This window comes from Watersipora subatra, chromosome 6 (assembly GCF_963576615.1).
Source record: "Watersipora subatra chromosome 6, tzWatSuba1.1, whole genome shotgun sequence".
In the NCBI taxonomy this organism is placed as follows: Eukaryota; Metazoa; Bryozoa; class Gymnolaemata; order Cheilostomatida; family Watersiporidae; genus Watersipora; species Watersipora subatra.
In genome coordinates this window covers 10637432-10661219 of record NC_088713.1, presented here as the reverse complement: position 1 = coordinate 10661219, position 23788 = coordinate 10637432, and the positions used below count along the sequence as shown (strand labels likewise).

At 32.2% G+C, this 23788-nt stretch overlaps 1 protein-coding gene across 1 annotated transcript in view; it reads right to left on the bottom strand.

The window, feature by feature from the left end:
• The window catches only part of LOC137398023 (uncharacterized), a 110298-nt gene that overhangs the window by 58103 nt on the left and 28407 nt on the right, over positions 1–23788 (bottom strand). The window contains exons 12-16 of the mRNA XM_068084123.1: positions 21417–21557; positions 16409–16549; positions 13512–13652; positions 7243–7383; positions 4898–5038 (exon numbers count right to left, since the gene is read on the bottom strand). Of these exons, the coding sequence (XP_067940224.1) occupies positions 4898–5038; positions 7243–7383; positions 13512–13652; positions 16409–16549; positions 21417–21557 (705 nt within the window). The remainder of the gene's footprint in view (positions 1–4897; positions 5039–7242; positions 7384–13511; positions 13653–16408; positions 16550–21416; positions 21558–23788) is intronic.

The following is a 23788-nucleotide window of genomic DNA, read 5'->3' as shown; positions in this document are numbered from 1 at the left end:
TTTATTTGTTGAAGTTGTCTCCCTTGCGTTTGTAGGAAATAAATTTAATAGCGTAATGCATCTATTCGAATGTGTCATAGTTCAGTGACTAGGTATGAAGTACATTGATATAATCAACTTGTATATAAAACAAAGGTAAATAATTGTTTAAAAGCCTTTAGGTCACCTTAGACTGCCACGCACACAATACAGGTGTAAATGGCAAATGCCGCCGCAAATAAATTTGACGCTTATTGTGTATTGGCAAGGTTAGCCATCCCTACAAAATGAATTTCAAAGACATACAATACAGCTATCTTTTTGAACAGTTTAACCCTGTTCTGCATTTGGTTTTCTAGACTGAAAAAATTCAACAATTCAGCATCACAGGCACTGGACTATACAGATTTTCTACACATTCTGACCTGAATGGAAGTTTATTAAGGTCACAAGAATGCAAGTTTAGCTTTTCTAATGACATCAGCTTATTCATTCCAGCCAGTGAATGCATATCCAGTTTATTCGAACTGGCATCCAATTCTTTCAGATTGGTCAGGGAACTAAAGCTGTAACAAACAGGCATAGATAACCATAATATACATGTATGTAACAATTAAAGTCGAATATATTCCTGTAAAGACCACTACAAAGATTCCTAGGAAGATATATTATTCTACTGCTCATATCATGTAGTTTAGTTTTTAGTAAAGCAGCTATAAAAAGGTAAAAGAAGGGTTCGTCGGTCATAAATAGATCCAGTACAAGGTACTAGCAGCCACACCTCAAAACAATGTAACCATTCAATTTGTAGCAGTGCAATGTAACAGTGGCTAGGTGTCTGAATGATATAGTGACTGGTGAATCAATAAAAGTAAAATTTAAATATCACTCAATAAATTTTGATGAATTTATTGAATGCAACAAAGTATGTCAATGCAACTACTTTGGATTAAAACTTCTGCATCTACATGGCAATGTTACTAAAGGCAGTTTCCAAGTAAAAACATAGAAAAATGAAATTAATTCCTACACACAGTATTAGAAAAAATATTTCAGTCTCATTTAGATTTTTTTCATCCAACATCATTATCAAGTTCCTTTGATAAAAAAAAAACATTTTACAGGGGTGTTGTAAGGACAAAAAAATTGACTCGGCAAAAAATGATATGTACCTTGAAACCTCTGATTGAATGTCATAGGACTTTATTTTTAAACCCTTTTGCTATGGTCGCAGTCAATTGGAGGGAGGGTTCAAATAGAGGCTGGTGGTCTATTTTTCAAATAACGTGTCAGAGTTTTTGGAAGATAAATTGAGCCATATTACGGGGAAAGCGTATGTTGCCAATCCTTTGCCTTATTTTTTCGGCGGACCGATATTAAACATTTTGGATGCAATAAATATGCCTTCTTACATTTAACTTGTCAAAGATCTTTTAACAAATATGCATCAAGAAACCAATGTATAGATCTACCAGTTGACATCTATTGCTTGCAATTGACGTACGACGATATTATAGCCTGTGTCCTTCTCTGCAATTTGTTTTGTATTTTCATTTTTTATTTAGTTCAAAATTGAAGGAACATTTTTTATGTCAAAACATAACAATCTTGCATAAAAACTCAATGCACTCATTGATATATTTGCTGCATTTCACAGATAAAACTAGCTTTTTATGTGCAATAGAAGTGGAGTTGTGAGCATCAATCAATTTTAAGCCATGCTAAGATAGCCGCAAAATGCTATTAAATAACATGCAATAAATTTGCATATTTAGCAGTTATACAACAATAATCAATCGAAAGAAACAGATATATGTTCATGAGGGAGTGACATAAATGAAAAACACTTATATTACATGCAGAAACAAAAATCCACGTTTTAAAACAAAATGAATATTTCTATTGTTTACTCAGGTAGCTGCATTCTGATTGTTGTTTTCAATGGAGTAAACATTTTTAGATGTTCAATACCTTCAACAATAACTTCTGGCTTCAATTCTTTTTTTGCACTGCTGAAGCAGTCGGGATTAGCATCCAAATACTTTTCCGGCAAAGCAAAAATTTCAGATGCGGCAATTAGCACTGAGGCATTAGTGAAAGTTTGGTCACTAAACGTATAACCTTAGGTCCAAAACTTTTGAACCATTTTTATATGCATGTCCTTCGAAGTATTAGGACTGCGTTAAAGAGGGAACTACTATTAGTCTGAAATAGTTATTAGTTATATGATGTTGCTATCCATGTCCCATTTAACTTTGTAGATTTAAATGGTTTTTTAAACATGGGGATAGCATCAGGACCACGTTAAACAAAAACCACTATTAGCCTGAAAAAGTAATTATTTCTATAGCGCTGCTTTGAAAGTTAATCTACTATCGTAAAATTAAGTCGTTTTTTAATATGTATAGGCTACTTTGAAGCAGAGACAGCACTGAGCAGAGAGCTACTACTAGTGCGAGACTGTTATTGGTCATTGCTGCGATATTGCTTTCAAAGTATTAACAAAAACTGTTAAATTTGGACAACGAGGAAATTAACTGATATTGATATAAACAATACGTTATTAATACAATAATGCGTACAAGTTTGTACTGATCAGTTGAAAATATGGGCTCGGGAAGATCAAATAATGTCAAAATGGTGGTTAAATGGAAGTGGCGTTCAACTGAAGAGTGGCGGCCTATTCTTCAAACCTTTTCTGAGAATGGCGGTCAATTGGAGGTAGCATTGAAATATAGGTGGTGTTCAATTAAATGTTTTACGCTATATATGTATGTCTACATATACATGTATATATATATAAATATATATATATACATATATATATATATATATATATACAGTCAAACATGGATAACTCGAACTTCACGGGACCGAGCAAAAGTGTTCGAATTATCAGAGCGTTCAAGTTATCAGAGCACTGTCACAAGTCCATGTATTTACTTATTTATTAGTAGATACATGTACATATACAAACTATAATATAAATCAAAAGCACAAATGGCTTGTTTCAAATTAAATGCTTCTAATGTAAAGTTTAAAACGTTTTTATCAAAAAGTATAGATATTTTTCTATCACTTGAGATTGGTTCATTGTTTGAGGTGATGTTATTGCCAGGACGTTTTTTTAGATTGACATTGGCAAAACTTGATCGTTGTTGAAATGTTCAAAAGAAAAGACTTTTTTTTTGGGGGTTTACCCACGATCAATTTTGCCATTTTTTCTTGAAGTTTATGCAAAGATTACCTTACTTTACCTGGGATTCGTTAAGAGCAACACTCCGAGGCAGTTCAATTAGAAGTTTTACGAGGTTTTACGTACATTCTATATCACTCACGCTTTTTTAATAGATACTTATTGAATGTACACACGTATTCTGTGTTTAGGTCAAACGATGAATAGTGTTTTGTAGCTAAGACAACGTATACGTTTAATTACAACAATTTTTAGGACGTTTTAAACATTCAATATTCCAACGTTGATTCAACATGGAATCAACGTCGGAAAACTATTCATCACGGGCTAGCTGGGTTACGCCACGCACTCAAGGATTTTTGCCACGCACATACAAAACAAAAACATCATGCGATTTTTGTTTTGTATGTGCGTGGCGAAAATCCTTGCAAGCTTGACCCGGCTAGCCTGTGCTATTCCTCGTATAGCAGTATAAATCAAATTTGACCAAACCTTTAGAAAAGTCATTGACAAAAATATTTTGCCGTTGGTGGTAATAACGACGATTATGAATTACGAAAAGATGAGGTTTAGCTCTATGGCTTTGAATTAAGTCATTTTCTAAAGCGATAACAACCGTTTCGGTAGCCGTTGGGCAAAAAAACAGTTCAAATTAACAGTGTTGAGTTTGAGTTATATATAGCAATTTATCATTACGTGGGAACGGACCAAAGAAACCGTTCGAATTAACCATGTGTTCGAGCTATCCGTGGGAGAGTTATCCATGTTTGTCTGTATATATATATATATATATATATATATATATATATATATGTATACATATACATATATATATTTCTCAAAGTCCGTCTGTATGTCGTCATATATCTGTATATCTGTTGGTTTTCCGGCTATACCTATTATTAGAACAATGGAGCTGGACAACAATGCAGACAACAATGCAGAATGGTAAGTCATGGCTTACCGTCATTGGAAGCCTAACCTTATTAATTAGCTTAGTGGAGTTATCCATTGGCAATATGCAAGGCTACTTGCTTGAAAGGTACAGTTGTTTGACAAAGTTTTAAAACCTTTACAGTTGTTTTTATTTTTCTCTTAATTTATTTAACTACACGACACACTTCTCTCATGATATGTAGTTTGAAAGTTTGAATGGCAAATGTCGTTATATGTTAAATACAAACGAATTTTCTTTCCAAAGACTCTTCTATTACACAGGCAATGCTGGCTGGCGCAGTTAGTATATATATATATATATATATACATATATATATATATATATATTCTTTTTATATGATACATATATTCTTTTTTTACATGATAGGCTTTTCAGATGTAGCTGTAAGATTTTCATTGGTTAATTGCACCCCATAAATTTTGATTGTCTATTTTGCTTTAAAAAAACTAATGTCATCAAAGAAGCTTTACTTGTGGTATCGTGAATTAAGAAAAGTTTTGTTCAAGTTAACCTGAATGGAATAAAGTAGTATAATGTAAATGAATTATAGAGTAGCAAATATTTTTATAACTTACAGTGTAGTCAGGCCTGATTAAGGCTAGTAATAATATATATGCATTTGAAGTTTAAATTATCAAATATATATACACATTAAATATTTCAATCAGATAGAACGATGTGCATGAAATACACCAAAACAAAAGCAGGTTTCATCACCATAAAATAGTGGCAAAAAGTTGCCTTGAGCTTATTTATAGACTGACCTGAATGGAAGTTTCGTCAGGTCACAATTGTATAAGCCAAGCTTTTCTAATGATACCAAAGCGTCTATGCCGACCAGAAACACGGAATCCAGTTGTCTGCCACCAATGTCTAATTGTTTCAGAGTGGTCATTGAAGCAAATCTAAAAGAAAAGGCAACATTGTGAGTTTTGCTGGTTATTGATGCCAAGACCCAATAAATACGAAATAAGATTATTTGATTGCTTTTATTGCAGTTTTTTCAAACATTATAGTCATGGTTTATTTCAATAAAATTTCTTTGTGTTCACTTTCAATATTTGTATGGTTAATAAAATTATTCTTATTGTGAAACCAATAAATATTGGGCATTTGTGATATAGAATTATAATCTGAGGGTGCATCGACTGTTGTTTAATAAACAGTGGCTGTTATCTGAACTGAACTTGCTATTAATAGACCTTGCTAACAAAGTTGATATTGTAAATAAAAAGCCAATTTAGGTGCATATTGTATCCGACATATCAATGAGTGCAATGAGTCTTTATCCACTATTGTTAAACTTACTCAAAAGGTTTTATCATTTCGTAAGTCAAAAAGTATGGCTCTAACCAACTGCAAAACCGATTATAGAATCTCATATGTTAACTGCAAGGAAAATATTTCAGCTTGAACAAAGTCTTTTTAGCTACCCAACACATATTTATTAATTGTGCCAGTAAAATTGGAAAAAAAGTATAGCTACTTGCTCACATCATTGTCATTAGTTGAAGTTGTCCTGCTAAGCAGGTTTGCAATTAGGGGAAGTCACAGCTATGTGTGGCCAGTCAAAAAAGGCTAAGACAATTTATGATCTTGTTTGCTACCTAAAATCGTTAGCAAAAAGTAGATTATTTTATAACATATTTTTTGTGTAGGAGATACTACAATTTCTTATAATCACTACAGGAGATATATTCATAAAACTAATATTATATGAAATCAACCATATGGTTTATTGAAACTGCACAAGTAAAACAAATGTTTTAGATGAACCATATCATAATCAGTTTGCCCCTCCACTGCAAAACACTGTCATGAGCATGTCGATATTTTAGTAACAATCTAATAATGTGAAAAGTCTGAATCATTGGTAACTACATATCAAAACCTCCTCTGTAGATGGAAAAAATAATTGTGTGGAAATTGATAACGTGTATTTATTTTTGTTTTTAGTCGTTGAAAATAATAAATGTGAATAAAACTTATAATTAAGCATTTTTGACTTCCTATTGGGAGCTCTTTTCATTTTCTGCGGTGAACCAAAAACAACAGAGCAAACTTTTCGACCCAGCTTCAAGAAAGATGGTATGGTGCAATCTTTGGAATCAACCACAGGCCAAAGAATATCCGGGATTCATCTGGGATGATCGAGCTAGAAAACTGCTGCCTGGTGTAAAGAGGAAGAATATTTTTAATTTAGCGATAACAACTGCAAAACTAGACCATTGACTAGCTTGTTCAGTCCTGGTGTCTCAGCTAAAGAAACAGGTTCAGCAGTTCCAGAAAGGGTGACATAGCCACATCAAACCATTTCAGCCAAATCGTTCAGGTATGGGGAATGCAGAGGCAAGGAGCATGTCTGGGAGAATTATGATAACAGTGACGACCAAACCAGATTTTTTTTTAATTTTAGATTTGAAAGCAAGTATTCATTTAATAACTATTTTTAAACATAATATATCATTGCAAGCATTAAAATGTTTCCTAAATGTTGCAGCTAAAACAGGCTTTTTGTGCAATATATTTGAGTTCTAAATTTCAATAATTGGAAAACCAAGTTCAAATAACAGTAGCTGTCTTACTTAATTTATACCTGTAAGCCTGATGAATTTTTTTGCATGGCTGAACTTATTAATAGTAGTATCAAAACAATTTTTTTAGTCTAGCAAAACTTTCATGCATAACCGAGTAGAATTCATTATTTTGGCAATATCAAGAGTAACTCTGAACCACATTTACAGCTTTCGCGTCTGCTTTAAGTGGAGCTCTTACTCCTAAAACAAGCGTATAAAGTCTGTTGTAATTATTGAAGTCAATAATTGGTTGTTGTAACACAAACTAAAAAAAGCTAGAAACTAATTTAAAAAAGAAGTCTATCACAGAGTGAAATGGGTTTGTTGTGCTGGGACAAGTCTTTTCCTAAGATATAGTTGATAACGAAGCAGTACCAGCTCATTGTTGTTAAAGCAACCTGATTTCCTATTTACAGGTCTTGAGTTTAAACATTCAGGGCAATACATAGAGGGTAAAAGAGGAACCTCAGGCAGTCATATTCATCAAAATTACAGTCTTGCAAAAGTTTTATGTGATACTATATCAGACCTACCTGATTGGCAATTCAGAAAATTGGCAAAGACGCATGTTCAGTTTCTCTAGTGAATCCAAATTTTCAATGACAACAGGACTAGCCGTATCAATTTTACTGTAAGATAGGTTGAGTTCTTTCAAGCTTGGCAACGAAGAAAGTCTATAACAAAAGGTTCAAAATAATCCAATGACTTGAACTTCTGCATTCAAAGTTATTTGGTGCATGTTGAAGCAAACATTTCTATGAGAATATGACATGATTTTATTTGATTATACAATTCAATCAGGTGTGTATTGAGCAAAAATCAAAGTTTAATTTAATGTAAATAAATAATCATGTCATATTGAGCATTTTAAATATAGAAAGACTAAAATGAATAAAAGACATGCTAAAAGTATCGAAGAAAATGAGTTTTATTGCTAAACTACAGAAGAGATGAAACAGCGTAAATACCGCATTTACAAAAGGCAGAATCAGTGACAAGAACTTGCGAATGGATTTAATTTTACAAAAACTGCATATAATTAGAGTTTAATAAAAATGATTTGCTGATTTTTACACTTCATTATTACAGCTTCTTTCACGTACAATGACAAAGATTTACAATTTATTAAAAACTGCACATGTCGCATATTAACTCTTTCTCTAATGCACAAAACTTGCTCTTCTGATCAAATTAATTTGAAGAATTAATTCAAATTAATTAATTCAAATTTATTCAACCCGATTTTTAAAAAAATCAGTGTTTTTCTAGTTGTTATGCGATATCTAGAGAAGCAGTGCAAATATTGTTTAACTGTTAAACGCATATTATTTAAAAAAAAATTCTATAGATATTTGCAAAGTGTGGGATGCCTCCGAATCTTCGCAAAATAATAATAACGATCTGTTTTTTCTGTTTGAAGACTGATAATATTGGAATTGCTAAACAAAAAAGCTTTCAATTACTTGCCTTGATTGGCAACAAAGTTATTTGGTTGGAGACAAAATTTGATTAGTTTAGCTAATTCGTAAGTTCTTTAATAAAACAATAAAAACCCACTAATTAGCCAATTCGTCGGCTCAGAGTCTGTACTTATATTACCGCGATTGCCAATACACGATATTGGCTCACTGTAGACAAGAGTTAACAATGAGTTTTAGCCTGGCATGAAACAAGCTGGACCAGACTAGAAGTTTCTAATGATTGCATTAACTGTTTATTTACTAAATTATTTTTAATGGGATTTAATTACATAATAATTATATTTTAGAATCTGATATTTATAAAGGGTGCGTTTAAGCTGTCTTTTCATAAAGCCGATGCCAAAAAACATAATGAGTTTGTTGCATATTGAACTCATACTGCGTTTTATATCATCTTCGTTCTAGCCAAGAGCATGTTTGAGAAAAAAAAAATTTATCAAAGTGGTTAAAGCTACCAATAAATATATCACATCATAGATATAGACATTAAATTTAGAATATGTGAATTTCGTTATTTAGGGTGAGTTTTTTATGTTTTTGTCACCCCCCTGGCAAAGCCCTGCTTGTCGAATTCAACAAATACATTGTCACATTATAAAACATGTGATACATGAAACTAATAAAATGATTTCAATTAACTGTTAGCAGGCTAATTCTGACGAGCGTCAACATAATAGCATGGTCTCAGCATTTTGATGCCATAAATTTCTGACAGAATTTAGTTTTCGATAAACCTTTTTAATTTGATTTATTTGAAAAATAGCATTAACATTAATATTTAAAAACTTGAGCGATTTTGGTAGGCTTTGTAGTACTATTTTAAAACTATAAAAACTCCTATTACACATGTTTGAAAAATGTGCCAAACATTTGATCTTTCTTTGTGAAAAGCTATTCATAATGATTACAGAAGATTTTTTAGCTCTGCTAAAAAGAATTTTTAGATAAAGACATCAACAGGTTTAGAAGTGAAAAAAAGATCTCCGGTCAGAAAAAGTTGGGAAGATGATGGTACTGAAAAATAAGACAAAAAAGTGAATCAGATTGAGAAAGTGAAAATGAAACGACTGGCGTTGAAACAGGAAGTAATGACAGATTTTCAAGAGGAGCTGATTTAAAACAAAAATAGTTGCATTTTGATGACAGCTTGGAAGAGGAAAAAATTCTAATTCCTGGACATAAATGTTTTTTTTATTATTTAAAGCTTTTTTAACATTGGCAACATAAATGTTATAGCTAATGAAACAAATATTTATGGCATTCAAAAAGATGGTGATACCTGGTATGCCTGTCAATGGCAAAGATATTTGGCGGGTTTTTGGTTTAGTTTTGCTTATGGGTATTGTCAAGAAGCCTACTTGGTTGTCTTACTAGTCTACCAAACATTTACTAATTACGACATTATATACTAAAATGATTTCAAGAAACAGGTTTTAATGTTTTAGAACAGTTTGTATTTTACAGACTATTCTAAAAACCCTGCTGGCAAGGACTTGTTAAAGTTAAAGAATGTTTTTCTAGTATATGTGGCTAGTTATCTTCTGTTTTGCTGCCTGTTAACTTTACATCTATGGATAAAAGCTTGCAGGCTTGGAAATGACTGCTCAGCATCAGGCAGTATTTTCCATCTGAAAGTTCTAGATTCTGAATAAAGTTATTTGCTCTCTGCAATGGTGTATTTGGCTATTTGTACAAGTTGTCTGTGAACATTGGTGATGAGCAACAGTATGCTGAAAGCACTGGAAAAAGAGTCACCCACAACATAATCATGAAAGTAAGGATGGTTTCTTAAATTTAGGCCATTTTTTATTTATGGAAGAATTTTGTAATTCGCTAGAGCTAGCAGTGAACCTTTAAAAAATAACAGTCATGTTTGCAGAACTGCAAGTTCAAACAGAATAGGTCCCTAAAAACTTTTCAAGCGTGTCACGGAAACGCTAGGGAAAACAAGAAACTAGCTTTTCTACTGGTGAAAGTAACTTTGGCGAATGGAAAGATAAAAAGTATGTCTGTAATTTCAACTATGCATAAAAACTTGGAAGTCCTAAAGACAGGCAAAGTAAAATAAAAAGGGTATACAATATTCAAACCAACTGCCATTTTGGAAAAAAAAATGTTAGGAGTTGTCCAATCTTATCAAAGTTTACAATATCATAACGCTGGGCGTAAAACCATGAAATAGTACAAAAGTTTTTTTTTTATTTACTAGAGATCTGTGTATGCAATGCAACCACAGATTATATAATCCATAGCAGTTGTAAAATAACTAACCTAGAGTTTCGACATAATTTAATCGATCAGATATGGGAGTACACTGGATTAGCCATAAGAACACTATAACCAATGCTTCAACTTTTTCTATTTATTACAATTGCCAAATAGTCCAAGGAAAGGTGGGTCAGGGCAATATAGAATTTTTAAGTACTGACAACAGAGAGATGATGGCAATACCAATGAGCAAATCAAGATTAACATTAATTATCTAGTATGTTTAGTTTCTTCGTGCAAGTCATGTTCTGATCTTTACCATTCTAAATAAAAAAAGTTTCAAATTGCATTTCATTTAGTTTCTGCAAATGCTTCATTGCTTCAATGTCATTATCTAATCTATTGTTTTCAGTGCACATTGGTATGAGGTATCTGTTATGTACAGTCAAACATGGATAACTCGAACTTCACGGGACCGAGCGAGAGTGTTCGAGTTATCATAGCGCTCAAGTTATCAGAGCAATGTCACACGTCCATGAATTTATTTATTTATTAGTAGATACATGTACATATACAAACTATAATATAATTCAAAAGCATAAATGGCTTGTTTCAAATTAATTGTATTTAATGTAAAGTTTAAAACTTTTTTATCAAAAATAATAGAAATCTTTCTATCACTTGGGATCAGTTTGTTGTTTGAGGTGATGTTATTGCCAGGACGTTTTTATATTAAAATTGGCAAAACCTGATCGTCGTTGAAATTCTTAGAAGAAAATGCATCCTTTTCTTTTGAGCATTTTAACCAAGATCAATTTTGCTGATTTTTCTTGAAGTTTATGCGAAAGTTACCTCACTTTTCCTTGCTTCCGATGGGCCATCGCTAAGTGAATGTTTGGTCAAATCAAATTCCACCAAACCTTTAGAAAAGTTGTTGACAAAAATATTTTGCCGATGGTAGTAATAACGACGCTTATGAATTACGAAAAGTTGAGGTTTACCTCTATGGGTTGGGATAAAGTGATTTTTTAAAGCGATAGCAACCATCTCGGTAGGTGTTGGGCAAAAAACTGTTTGAGTTAACAGAGTTGAGGTCGAGATATCTAAAGCAATTTATCATTACGTGGGAATGGATCGAAGAAACCGTTCGAGTTAACCATGTGTTCGAGCTATCCGAGGGCGAGTTATCCATGTTTGACTGCATTTGTTATCTGTATATTTGTTTGTTGCCCCCCATTATTTTCAGGGCACATATCTAGTCAAAAGGTTCGGTTCTCATATTGTTCTGCAATCTAGCAGTCCATAATTTGCTGTTTCTGATCATAATAAATGTTCCTTCCTGTTTTTGGTCGCTTCACCAAATATGTGAATACAGGCTCACAACTCAATTATTTGGATACAAAACCGATTATTTTTTGCTGAAGCACACATTCATTTGTGCAATGAGTTGATATGCAAAATTGTTACATCAATATTTTGTTTCAAAAAACGAATAAGAATCTGATGGCGCAAATTCATAACCCCGAAAAAATAGATCTCAGGTGGTAAAGTCTTAACAAGCTGTCTGACGGAAATAATCCAAGTATTTAGGATAATATTTTTGCGTTCAGATGCATTTTCATTTTCAGCTTCATGCCATTTTGCCCAAAAGTTATGGCAGAGTTTCAGCAGCTATGTCGAGTAATTGTCTTGCCCTGTTTATCGACACGGCATCAAGAAAATTTCTAAGCTTGTTTTATGCAGGCGGTAAACCTTTTTCTTGACATAACCTTGCAAACATATGAAACTGTGCATTTATTTTGCATAAGCCATTTGCACAAAGTTATTGGTTCTAAAAATGTGTTTAGTTTTCATATTTTGTGGTTGAAAGGTATTACCTTCGACATATCAGAATTTTGACTGAAACGTTCACAGATGATTTACGAAGTAGAAATTGCTGCCTGTAGAACCATTTTCAAGCTCTCTAATGGGTAATTATTTATAGCTGCATGCCAATATGCATGTGAGTTATAGTGAAGTTTAAGTGACTATGTACACGTGTACATAAACTCATAACTCCACTTTCAATGATCGTCGACAACGAACTTATTTTCATAATTTTTGTGAACCTATAAATTTATGCTGGTACTATTTAAGCAATGTTGAAAATTACATTTATCCATTAAAGAAATTTAATGAAAAAAGGCCTACAAAACAAAAATAAATCATAGCTACAACAAATTGAGATTTGTGATGTAAAGTATTTGCAAACTGTCTACATAGAAAAAATATCAGCTTGTAAAAAAATCTGTTAGCTTTCTCATGCATATTATTTTATGTAATCACTACATTTAGATGAAAGTTACTGCAGCTTTGATGCAGTCATGTCAAAGGCTCCAATCAACCTATCAGAAATATTCTATCAATTGCTTGGCTAGTCGATTTTTGATTGATGCTTTTATTTGAGTGCAATCCATTTTTTCTGACTTCAACTTGTTTTCACACTTCTGAACTAGTTTTTACATGTATATGTATATTATAAACCTATATATATATACATACATACACATATATACATACATGTATTATGAGCCAATTAATTTTTTTCTTGATCAGATTTTCTACGCGTAGCCTTGGGTAATAAAAATGTTTTGCGGGGACCAATAGACACTTTCAGCCAAATGCACAATTTGCAAATGTGTGCTAACTACATATTTCAATTATTACGTAAATAAAAAAACTTTTAGTGACATCTAAGGCTGGAATGTGGTGCTAAGATGTATTTTACCGTAAAACATTAGTATAGAGTCTATCTTAATTAATTAAGTCAACAATCAGTTGCTCTAACACATATTTAAAAACCGATAAACTGATTTTAAGAACTTCCATCACAAGTGAAATTGTATGAGCTGACATGAGTTAGGAAATATGGAACAAGTCTCTTACTACAGAATAGTGGATTTCGGTGTGGTACAGATAAATTATTTCTCCAGCATTCCAACTTTCTGTTTACGGGTGGCAACTTTAAAACCTGAGACTGTGCAAGGAGGTTCAAAGCAGAAACTTAGATGATAGATTTCAAGAACGCGGCCGAAATCTGCAAAAGTTTTTTTGTGAAACTGTTTCACACCTACCTAAGTGGTGATTTAGAGAAATTGCAATTGCGCATGTCAAGTTTCTCTAGTGAGTCCAGATTTTCGATGACAACAGGACTAGCAGAGTCCATTTTACTGTCAGAGAGGTTCAGCTCTTTTAAACTTGGCAGTGAAGAAATTCTGTAAAAAAAGGATCAAAAGGTGTCAAATAACTTCAACTTCTGCACTCAAAGCTATTTATTCTGTATTTAAGCTAACATTTCTACATAAAATGCTAAATATTTTGTAATTTAGTTCAACAGGTCTACCATTGAACAGGCGTATATGGAGTAATCACTCAATGGAAACCAATAATCACATCATTTTAAGCATTGTATATCTGGAATAGAAAAGCTTAATAATTGAATGCTGCAAAATAAATAAAAATGACTTTTCTTGAAAAATTACAATAGAGTCATAGTACCGTAAATGCAAAATTAGCAGGGGGCAGAAATTGTGACAAAAATATGAGATGAAGTTTAAATTTACAAAGGATACATATAATCGGAACTTCATAACTATGCTTGCTTTGTTGATTTTCTCTTTTCTGATACATGTAAAAAATCTACACAGAAGTGTTTGACTTTCAAACGAATATTTTTTTACAGCTTCTTAGCCGTGATAAAGCTTTGATTGCTATAAATATATCTTGAAAAACTTAAGTAATTTTTTTGTATTTTGTAGCTCATCTAACAAATTTTCAAAGTTTTGCTAAACTGCCCAATTCGCTTATTAACACTCATTTTCAGCATGGAGTCAAGTATGTCCTATAGTTTTATTTCATACGCCGTTCAATGTTTTGCCAAGTTGGTCAAAATTGAAGGTTTTGTTATCGAGTCCCCTAATTTCTGCGCTATCAAACTAATTATATTAGCCAGACTAAATTACATATTTTTAATATCTAATGTTTGAAAGAGTCGCGTATAATTTGTTTTATTACAAAGCTGATGCCAACAAGACGCCAAAACTATGACACAGATTGAGCTTACACAGGTTTTTGGTCAATTTCACTACAACCGTGATTGTGGCCAAGATGAACGATTCATTAAAATTACTACATCTAAAAACAAAATAAACATTTCTAAATGGTCTCAATAATTAATAGAAAACAACCAAAGTTTACATATCTAACAGTAATGAAAAACTTGCAACTGTTAATATTGTGGTAAAATCCCTTGAAGAAATAAAGTTATATAAATCAAGTAGGACTGTAAACATAATTTATACCGCCTAAATGTATGCAGATAATTGTAACTGTATGAAGCCTACTAGGGTCGCACTATCCTGCTGTGGGTGAACAAATACTTTGCTGAGCTCTATTATATGGTTTGTGGTAGCGAACAAGCTAACATACTTGTTTGCTAAACAAAACATTTAAATTACCATTATTATACTCATAAATTGTGGCATAAGTTTGTTGCTGGGTTTGTTTTCTTTCTTTCTAGTGAAACTCTGCTTGTCAAATTGGACAAGTTCACTGTCAAAATTATAAAATATGTGATACATAAAACTTGTGAAACGTCTATTATCTGATTTAAATTTAATATTTACTATTGTGCTAGTTGTACCGTTTAGAACTTCTCTTATATATATATTTTTTTTTAATTATTATCAGTAGTACAACTCTCATATGCTATCTTTTATTTTAATCCTTCTAAAGATCGTATTGCTAAAAGTTAATACCCTTTTTTATCATAATCTATTATATTTTATAGGTGTCCCTCTCTTTTTATTTTTCACCAACAAAATCGGTGGGTTAGCTAAAGCAGGTCATTTCTTAGACATTCCTTTTTGAAAAAATACAAATTTATATAGCGCAAACAACACACAAACTAAGCTATCTAATGGTACTAAGGACATTCAAATTAGACCGGTAGATGCCAAGTTACGGCGTTCGAAGATCGCCATTATAAATATATATATACATTAGTAACTCATGGGTAGCCACGTTGTGTACTCGTTATTAACCAAATGTCCACCTATATTTCCGGTTCAAGTACTAACTGTATACTGTTATGAGTATTATCCTGATTGGCTGTTTTGGAAATACTGAATTCTAATTAGTCAATACTGCATCTGTTTTCTTGTTTTCTAATTGGCTATCGTTTGAGGATGCAGCTGAGCCAATCAAAGTAAAATATGATGCATATATGCAGCTGCTCTAGTAAAATCGAAGCTGATTATGTGTGAACCTCATAAAATTCCTGACTCTCTCTGTACATAGTAGGTTAGATTGAATTGGCTTTGCACTGCTTTATGTACATGATCTAGAGTTGGACCAAACGTAGACACTAAAGTATTTTATGATTAGGTTAGTAAAAGTACTGGCTGGGATCTAGGCTGTACTCCTGCAGTAGAAATAACCAGACGAGCAGTAAACGGGTTGTCCTCTTCATCCCCAACACTAGTTTTATTGAGCCGTGGGCAGGCTCTCCCCACTCAATAATTGGCAAACCATGGCTGGAGAGGCACGATTTTGCACTTGGTGCTAGACTGTGGCTGCAGTAGCCCCTCTGGTAACAAGTATAGTAAGCAGGATCTAGCCTCTTGCTTGTAGACAAAACTCTTGGAAGACTGGATTAGGTCTACCAAGAGATTGCGGTTAAGTAAACGAGACTTAAAGTTACATAGACTATAAATTATACATACATTATAATTCTTACTAAAATGTTTCATTGGTAATGTCCTAGACTAACAGCAAGTGGCGTGCAGCTCTCATTACTTTTTATTGTTTATAAGCTGATTTTAAATAAAGCAACCTAATTTCCTATTTACACATATTAAATGTAAACATTCAGAACCGTACAAAGACGTTAAAAAAGAATTTCATGTAGTGTTGTTTATCATCAAGGCATAATCTTGCATAAGTTTTCTGTGAGATATTATTTCAGTCTTACATGAGTTGGGATTTATCGAACTTGCAAGACATCATGTTAAGTTTCTCTAGTGAATCCATATGTTCGATGACAACTGGACTAGCAGAATCCATTTTACTGTAAGAGAGGTTCAGCTCTTTCAAACTGGGCAGTGAGGCCACTCTGTAACATAAGGTCAAAATATTGTCCAATACCTTCAATCCCTGCATCCAAACTTACTTTTCCCCGTGAAAGCGATTAGTTCTTCAAGCATCTAACCTATTCTGTTATTTGGTTCTAAATGTCAACAGTCTAACCACACATACAATGAGTAATCGCTAATCAACAATGATGTAGTATTGAACATTTTTAACCTAGAATGACTAAATTGAATAAAGGAGGTGGTAAACATAAAAAAATAGTTTTATTACTAAAGTACAATATAGGCAAGGCAGCATAAATGCAGAGTTGGCAGTTTGCAGAAACTGTGAGAAAAAATGTATTAAAATCTAATTCACAAAGACAATACACGTAGAACATAATAAAAATGATTTGCTAAATTTCTAGTGTTAATCTTTGCTGCTTCTTTCATGTACATTGGCAAAGCTTCAACTATTGAGCTAGGTTTGCATGTGCTTATGCTCTCCTTCACTACTTTGCTGAGGCTATGCTTGTGTGTGCAAAAGTTGTCATATTGTAAACTGATGCCATGGAAAATTTCATAGATGTATTGCAGAGGGAACTCCGACAGTTTTTTCGGCTCTTTCCGCTACAACAGTGAGTGTGTTCAAATCAGCGAATGTATCTAAACTATTACAGCTAAAATAAAACAATCAATTCTAGTAATTCTAATGTTTACTAAAAATTACCCAAAGTTTATAGATGTAATGGCAGTAAAAACTATGAATCTGCCATATAATAGCAGCCATAAGAATGTCAACCAGAGGGTTCTTGAGGAGTATTTTCATCTATCAACAGACGATGCAAAGATTTTGTCAGGTTGTAATCCACAATATGAAGCCAACTTAGGAAAATGGATCAAGTTCAGACGTTAGTGACTTCAAACCAAGGTCTACTTTTGACTTGTGTGTTAATGAATAATTATTCTCATTTAAGTGGTCTTGAAAATTATAGCAGCTCTACAAGAAACACAAAATCATTACGTGTTTTTGATAGACATTAATAGTGTTATTATATTTATCGAAAATAGCAAGGTAATCACTGTAACACTATTTGTCACTATTTGTCACTAGTACCATTTTGTGAACTATTTTCCATTGTCCACTTCCTACTGAGGGGTTCATATAAATCAGATAAGTCAATTATTAGTGTCTCTCAATTTAAGGATGATGCTGCATTTTTATACTCTTCTCTGTGATTCTCTTTTAAGTATATGTTAAAAGCAGTGTTCGGATAAAGATGGCATTCTATTAGAGGCCCTACAGTCATCAGTCTTTTTGCAGGCATATTTTCAGGACTATATCATACCCCCCTCCCCCCATGGGTAAATTAATTTTTCAAAAAATCAATTTCTTTTAAAAAGTTTATACACTCTTGATTATGTTCCTGTGTGCATATATATATATATGTGTGTAAACATGGATTTTATACATGTATATGTCCAGATATATATATATATATATATATATATATATATATATATATATATATATATATATATATATATATATGTATACATATATATATATATATATATATATATATATTCATGTATATACATTAATATATGTATGTATATATCACAATATGTATATATATAAATATATATATAATATATGTATATATTTGTTTATATACATATATATATTAATAATGAATAACAATGTAAACATAAACATTTGTATATATGCAGATCTACGTTGATAAATATATATATTGTATATCATTGTATGATACAAGTGTACACTTTAATAAACACTATTTCTGTATAATACATCCAAAAGCATTCTCCTTTACAAAGGCCTGCATCACAGTCTTTGCACCATTTGCTCATTCTTGTCTTTTTGTATCCATCACATAGTATCTGCTAGCGTAAATACTGGACCTGTCCCTACTACAAACTGATGTATTGTAAGAGATTTATCTCTCTTCAAATTGGTAATATTCTTCCAGGCACTGGCATCACCCCACCCACCTCATCATCATCACTGCTACCAGCCTCTTCACCAATATCACTTTCAGATGTAAAATTATTCCAATCACAATTTGAACCTGATTCCACATTGTTTTGATTGTATTATATATATTGCCATAGATTTTTAAAACAATTTCTTTGGTAAACTCAATATATTATTAAAATTCATATAATTTCTGTTTTCCGATGCTGGAAATGCTTATAAAAACAGGTTATTGGATTTATTGCTAATATATACTGCTAAAATTTGTTCTACAATCAATTCCAAAATTTAAAATGAATTAATTTCCTAAGTTTATCCGACTTCTATTTGGGCACAGTCGTATAGTAAGGATAAAACTGTAAAGTATGTTTTGATCCTAAAGTGTTTTGAACTTTCCTTCACAATCAATTTCATAAATAAAATTAGCAGTAATCATTTTTCTGTGACCTCTGTTGAGATTTGCAATAATATATAAGAAACCTCAAAGTTCACTGATGAAGCCTATTCTGTTATATACACAATTTATTTTTCTAGGAAGCTGATTGAAAACACTTTATACCGAAATGTAACATTAAAGTCCTGAACAAGCTAAGTCATCAACTAGTTTTATTCAACTTCTCTCCACTACATATCTAAGCTAATACAAACACAGATGAAATAAGTTTACTACATAAGTCTATTAAACAGAGTGTAAAATTAACTTAATACCAGAGTGAGATAATTGAAAAAGTATTTTATGTTTAGCTGAAACCAAACGAAACTGATTAAAGTTTTGATTTTATAAACAAAATGGCAGTATCCTATATTCTATATTTGATTCAACAGTTTAGTTTTATATCTGCATATTTGCAATTTGGGCCCTATAGCTGAACAAGAGAGTTTAAAGAAAATACTCATGCATATAATGTTGCAAACACAACTAAATCTCACAACTTGGGATTTTGGCAAAGGTTTTACATCTGCCTGAGATTCATCAGAGATTATACATTATTTATCATCAAAGATTGTACATCTACTTTATTTAAATGATCTACGATCATTTAAATAAGTCGTAACTATGTGTGTCAAAGTTTTAATTGAAATAATTTTTTTAATGGGAACATGACTAGCAAAATGTATTTCATCGCAAAGACAAACGGTGAAGTGGACAGTGAGGTAATGCTGTAACAGATGGTTATAAACAATTATATTCTGATAAAAGGTTTATCGAAGCTTGCTGATCTAAACATTTCTGAAAGAAACGATGTATTAGGCAAGTTAGTTTTATATGCCAAAAGTCTGATCATTCCAAAATTTAGGTAGTCTGGTCAAACCAATTGGAAGCCCATTGCTACGTGCTTTACAGTAACATAAAAACAAAATGACTAATAATTAATCAATGAAGAAACGACAAACAATTTAAAACACATCAGTGCCAATTTATCAACATGGCATTGAAAAGCAAACATAGGTTATGCAAGAGGAAAAACTGTGAAAAATAAATCTTGTGAAACTTAATCTATTTTTTCAAACTAAACTTAGCGGTAACTCGGCTCTTTTTTTATGTTTTTTTTTAATTAGTCATGTTAGTATTTTTTAATAAATAGGGTAGGCTATACTTAAACTTTCTTCAAGTATGCTTTTAGTTAGCTAAATTCATATAAGTTATTTCGCGTTAATGTTGCACGTCTGTCTTGAAGGCAAGAACGCTGCACATAGTACATTGAAATTTTGCGTGTTTTTCCAGATCGCAACCACAAACTGCACTGAAGTTGTTGTTGGTAACTATAGTTATTAAGACCAACATATAATATTGTTACTATTTTTCATGATGCTGGATTTGATGATTTTCCAAGGCAGTGATTACATCAGACAATCACTATGAGTTTCAATTTCACTCTATACATATCTGCAATATTTTTCCCTATGTTCAACAAAATAATTATTTCATGAAAAGAAATATAAAAATTACAGTTCTTGTTTGTGAAAAAAGTGAGAAAATTGAAAACCTTAATGAATGTTTTTTTATCTAAGTTTGTTTAAACCACAAAAAAACTTTATTCTCATTGTATGAACTTTAAAAGTTAGAATGCTAAATGTTGTATATATTACGCACAAACAAACTTTTTTTTCAGTTTTGTATTACTCAGGTAACGCCAGGCATTTACCAAGTTACATAGAAAAACAATACTTATAACATAGAAAAAACCAAATTGAAAAATTATTGAACACAAATATTCTCCCCGATTCATTGGTTAGTTGATTCCTGATTGTTGCTTTTGTTTGAATGCCATCCATATCCTCGGAATTCTTTTTTTGCACCGTTGAACTAGTTGATATTAGGTTCCAAACATTTTTTTTACCTGAGCAAAATTTTTTACACATGTCCATTGGAAATACATACTTTTTGCATAGAGAAAGAAAAACTTTTAGCTAAATGCATAGGTTTTACATGTATGCTAAGTGCATAGTTCAATTTTTACGTAAATAAATATGTTTAGCCCCATTTAAAGTCCGAACATGCATGATAAAAATCTAAATTTAGTAAAACATGTTTTTAGCATGTGCATGCAAAAATAGTTTTATCTTAAAACAGTAGAATGGAGTTTATTGTAATTAATTAAGTTAACAATTCATAGCTGTAACACCTCCTTAAAAGCCGATAAACTGATTTTGATTGTGTCTATCACAAAATGAAATAGCATGAGCTGACATAAGTTTAGAAATTTCGAACAAGTATCTTACTACAATATAGTGGACTATGGTGTGATTCAGGTAAATTATTTATCCAGCAATTCAGTTTCCTATTAACAGGTCATGAATTGAAACACTGAAAACTCTGCAAGAAGGTTCAAAGCAGAAACACAAACGATATTGTTCAAGAAAATGACAAAGACTTGCAAAAGCTTTTTGTAATACAACTTCAAACCTACCTTAGTGAAGATTGGGAGAGGTTGCAATAGCGCATGTCAAGTTTCTCTAGGGAATCTAGATATTCGATGACAACAGGACTAGCAAAATCCATTTTACTGTCAGAGAGGTTCAGCTCTTTCAAGCTTGGCAGTGAAGTTATTCTGTTAAAAAAGGATCAAAATTATCCAATAACTTTAACTTCTGCATTAAAAGCTATTAATTCCGTGTTGAAGGTAACATTTTTACCAAAAATACAACATATGCATTTTTGATTCCATAGCCCTACCATTGCTATATATTCATAATGTAACATGTTTAAAGATGAAGAACCACAGGCTAAACGAATACGGTTTAGACAACTAAGAGACACGTGACAACCTTGGAAATACAGTGACTGGAGACGAAGCTGACGGCCTCTTGTGAGCTTGAGTTTACGGTGAGTGACAGGTTGCTTTCTTCAGCAATATAACATGGCGCCATAGGCAGCCTTGTTTGGGTAGAGCTGTGATCAATGTTACAATAGATGGTGTTGAAAAAAATGTTGATGTATTTAGAAGTAAAGTAAAACTAGAGTCTTTGTTGAATGGAGTGGGTAAGGCAGGTAGAGCAGCTTTGACATATTTAGGTATTGATAAAAAAAGTGCAATTTCTATTTATGATTCAGTTATGGAACTTTTGAAAACTGTTTAAGAATCTGAAGAATATTTTTATGTTCAAACAATAAAATTTATAACTGCTAGTTAGGCTGTAGGATCAGTTAAAAATGATTATTTATTACGAATAGAAGATTTAAGTAGAAAAATAAATTTTAGGCCTAAACATTATGCTTTGAGACAAGAATTGGCATTAGCACTGGCGGTAAATGGGTTGAGAAAACATTCTCTTTGATCTCAATGGATGCGACAAATCGATTTGAAATGGACTAAGTTTTTAAGTATTGTGAGAGTGAAAAAGGATAGCTAAAGATTCAGAAAGAACTATAAAAAACACTTGAGGCAGGCAAATTTAATGTGAAAAAAAGGTTAGATGCAGTGGAAAACAAATCAGAGAGCAACTATAATCCACTTAAAATTGACCCTGATTTGGATAATAAAATGAAACTGAATAGAGTGTATTAAATATATAAACATAAATTTATAGGTTATGGTAATTATAGGAAGACCGGTGAATCTAGTAAAGATTAAAGCAAAGATAGAAAAAGCTCTAAAGATTATAGTGGTTCACCCAAGTATTTTAGTAAGGAAAGACCACTTGAATGGCTTAGGAGAAGGAGAGATAAGTATTGGCCAAAGGAATATGATGGGTCTAGCAAAAGTTTTAGACGGTATCCATATCTAAGGGGAAATAAATGCTATGTTTGTGCAGCGAGAGTCCATGAAATCAGATTTTGTCCAGAAGTACGATGCTACTTTTGTGCTACCAAAGGGCACACAGTTAAGGACTTCAAATTCTGTAGACGTCGAAGAAGATAGGTATGAAAGTAGGGGAAGTAGTGAAGGTAGAAGAAGTTATACTTCTAGAGTAATGTTTCCTGAGTTCACATAGTGCTAGCAGCTGACTAGGCAAGAAAATTATCAAAAATTTATCTGTAAATGATAAAAATATTGAATTTACTATTGACACATGAGCTGATGTAGTGTATCAACTTTGACTGAATAAGCTAGTAGAAAGCTTGGTTTGAATTTATAAGAACCTTCTGCATATTTTGAATGGAGCTGATGGAAATAGACTGTAAGTTTTAGGAGTAGCTGGTGTTACTATTAAAAGTACTTACAGAGTTATTGATAGTTCTGTTTACATACTTGAAGGTTTCAGGAGAAATATTATAGGTATGCCCAAAATTGAGATAAGTAATTTTTTAGCAGTTAATAATGCTTTGTGGGTTAGTAAATTTGACCCTTGAAGGAATTTCCTAAAACTTTTAAGGGACTAGGAACAATGCCTGGTATTTTCAGTATTTACTCGAATCAGAATGCTGAACCTGTTGGATTGTATGCACCTAAGCCTATTGCAGCAGGTTAGCATGAAAAAGCTAAAAATAAATTGACAAAGCGTTGGAAAGTAAAGCCATAGAGTCTATAAAAAAGCAAATGGTTGGTGTTCTGGTCTTACCATTGCTCCAAAACAAGGTGGTAAGATTATGTGTTTAGACTTGACCAATTTCGATAAATGTGTTAGAAGGGAAGTATATCATTTACTCAGGAATTCAGATATGTTGTGCAAATTGTCAGAAGGAGTTATGTTTTCGAAACTTGATGCTAACTCTGGATTTTGGCAAGTTAGACTTGATAAGATATGCAAGGAATTGACGACTTTAGTAGCCCCATGAGGTAGATTTTGCTTTAAAAGAATGACTTTTGGGATGCCTTCAGCCCCTAATTTTTTTTTAGAG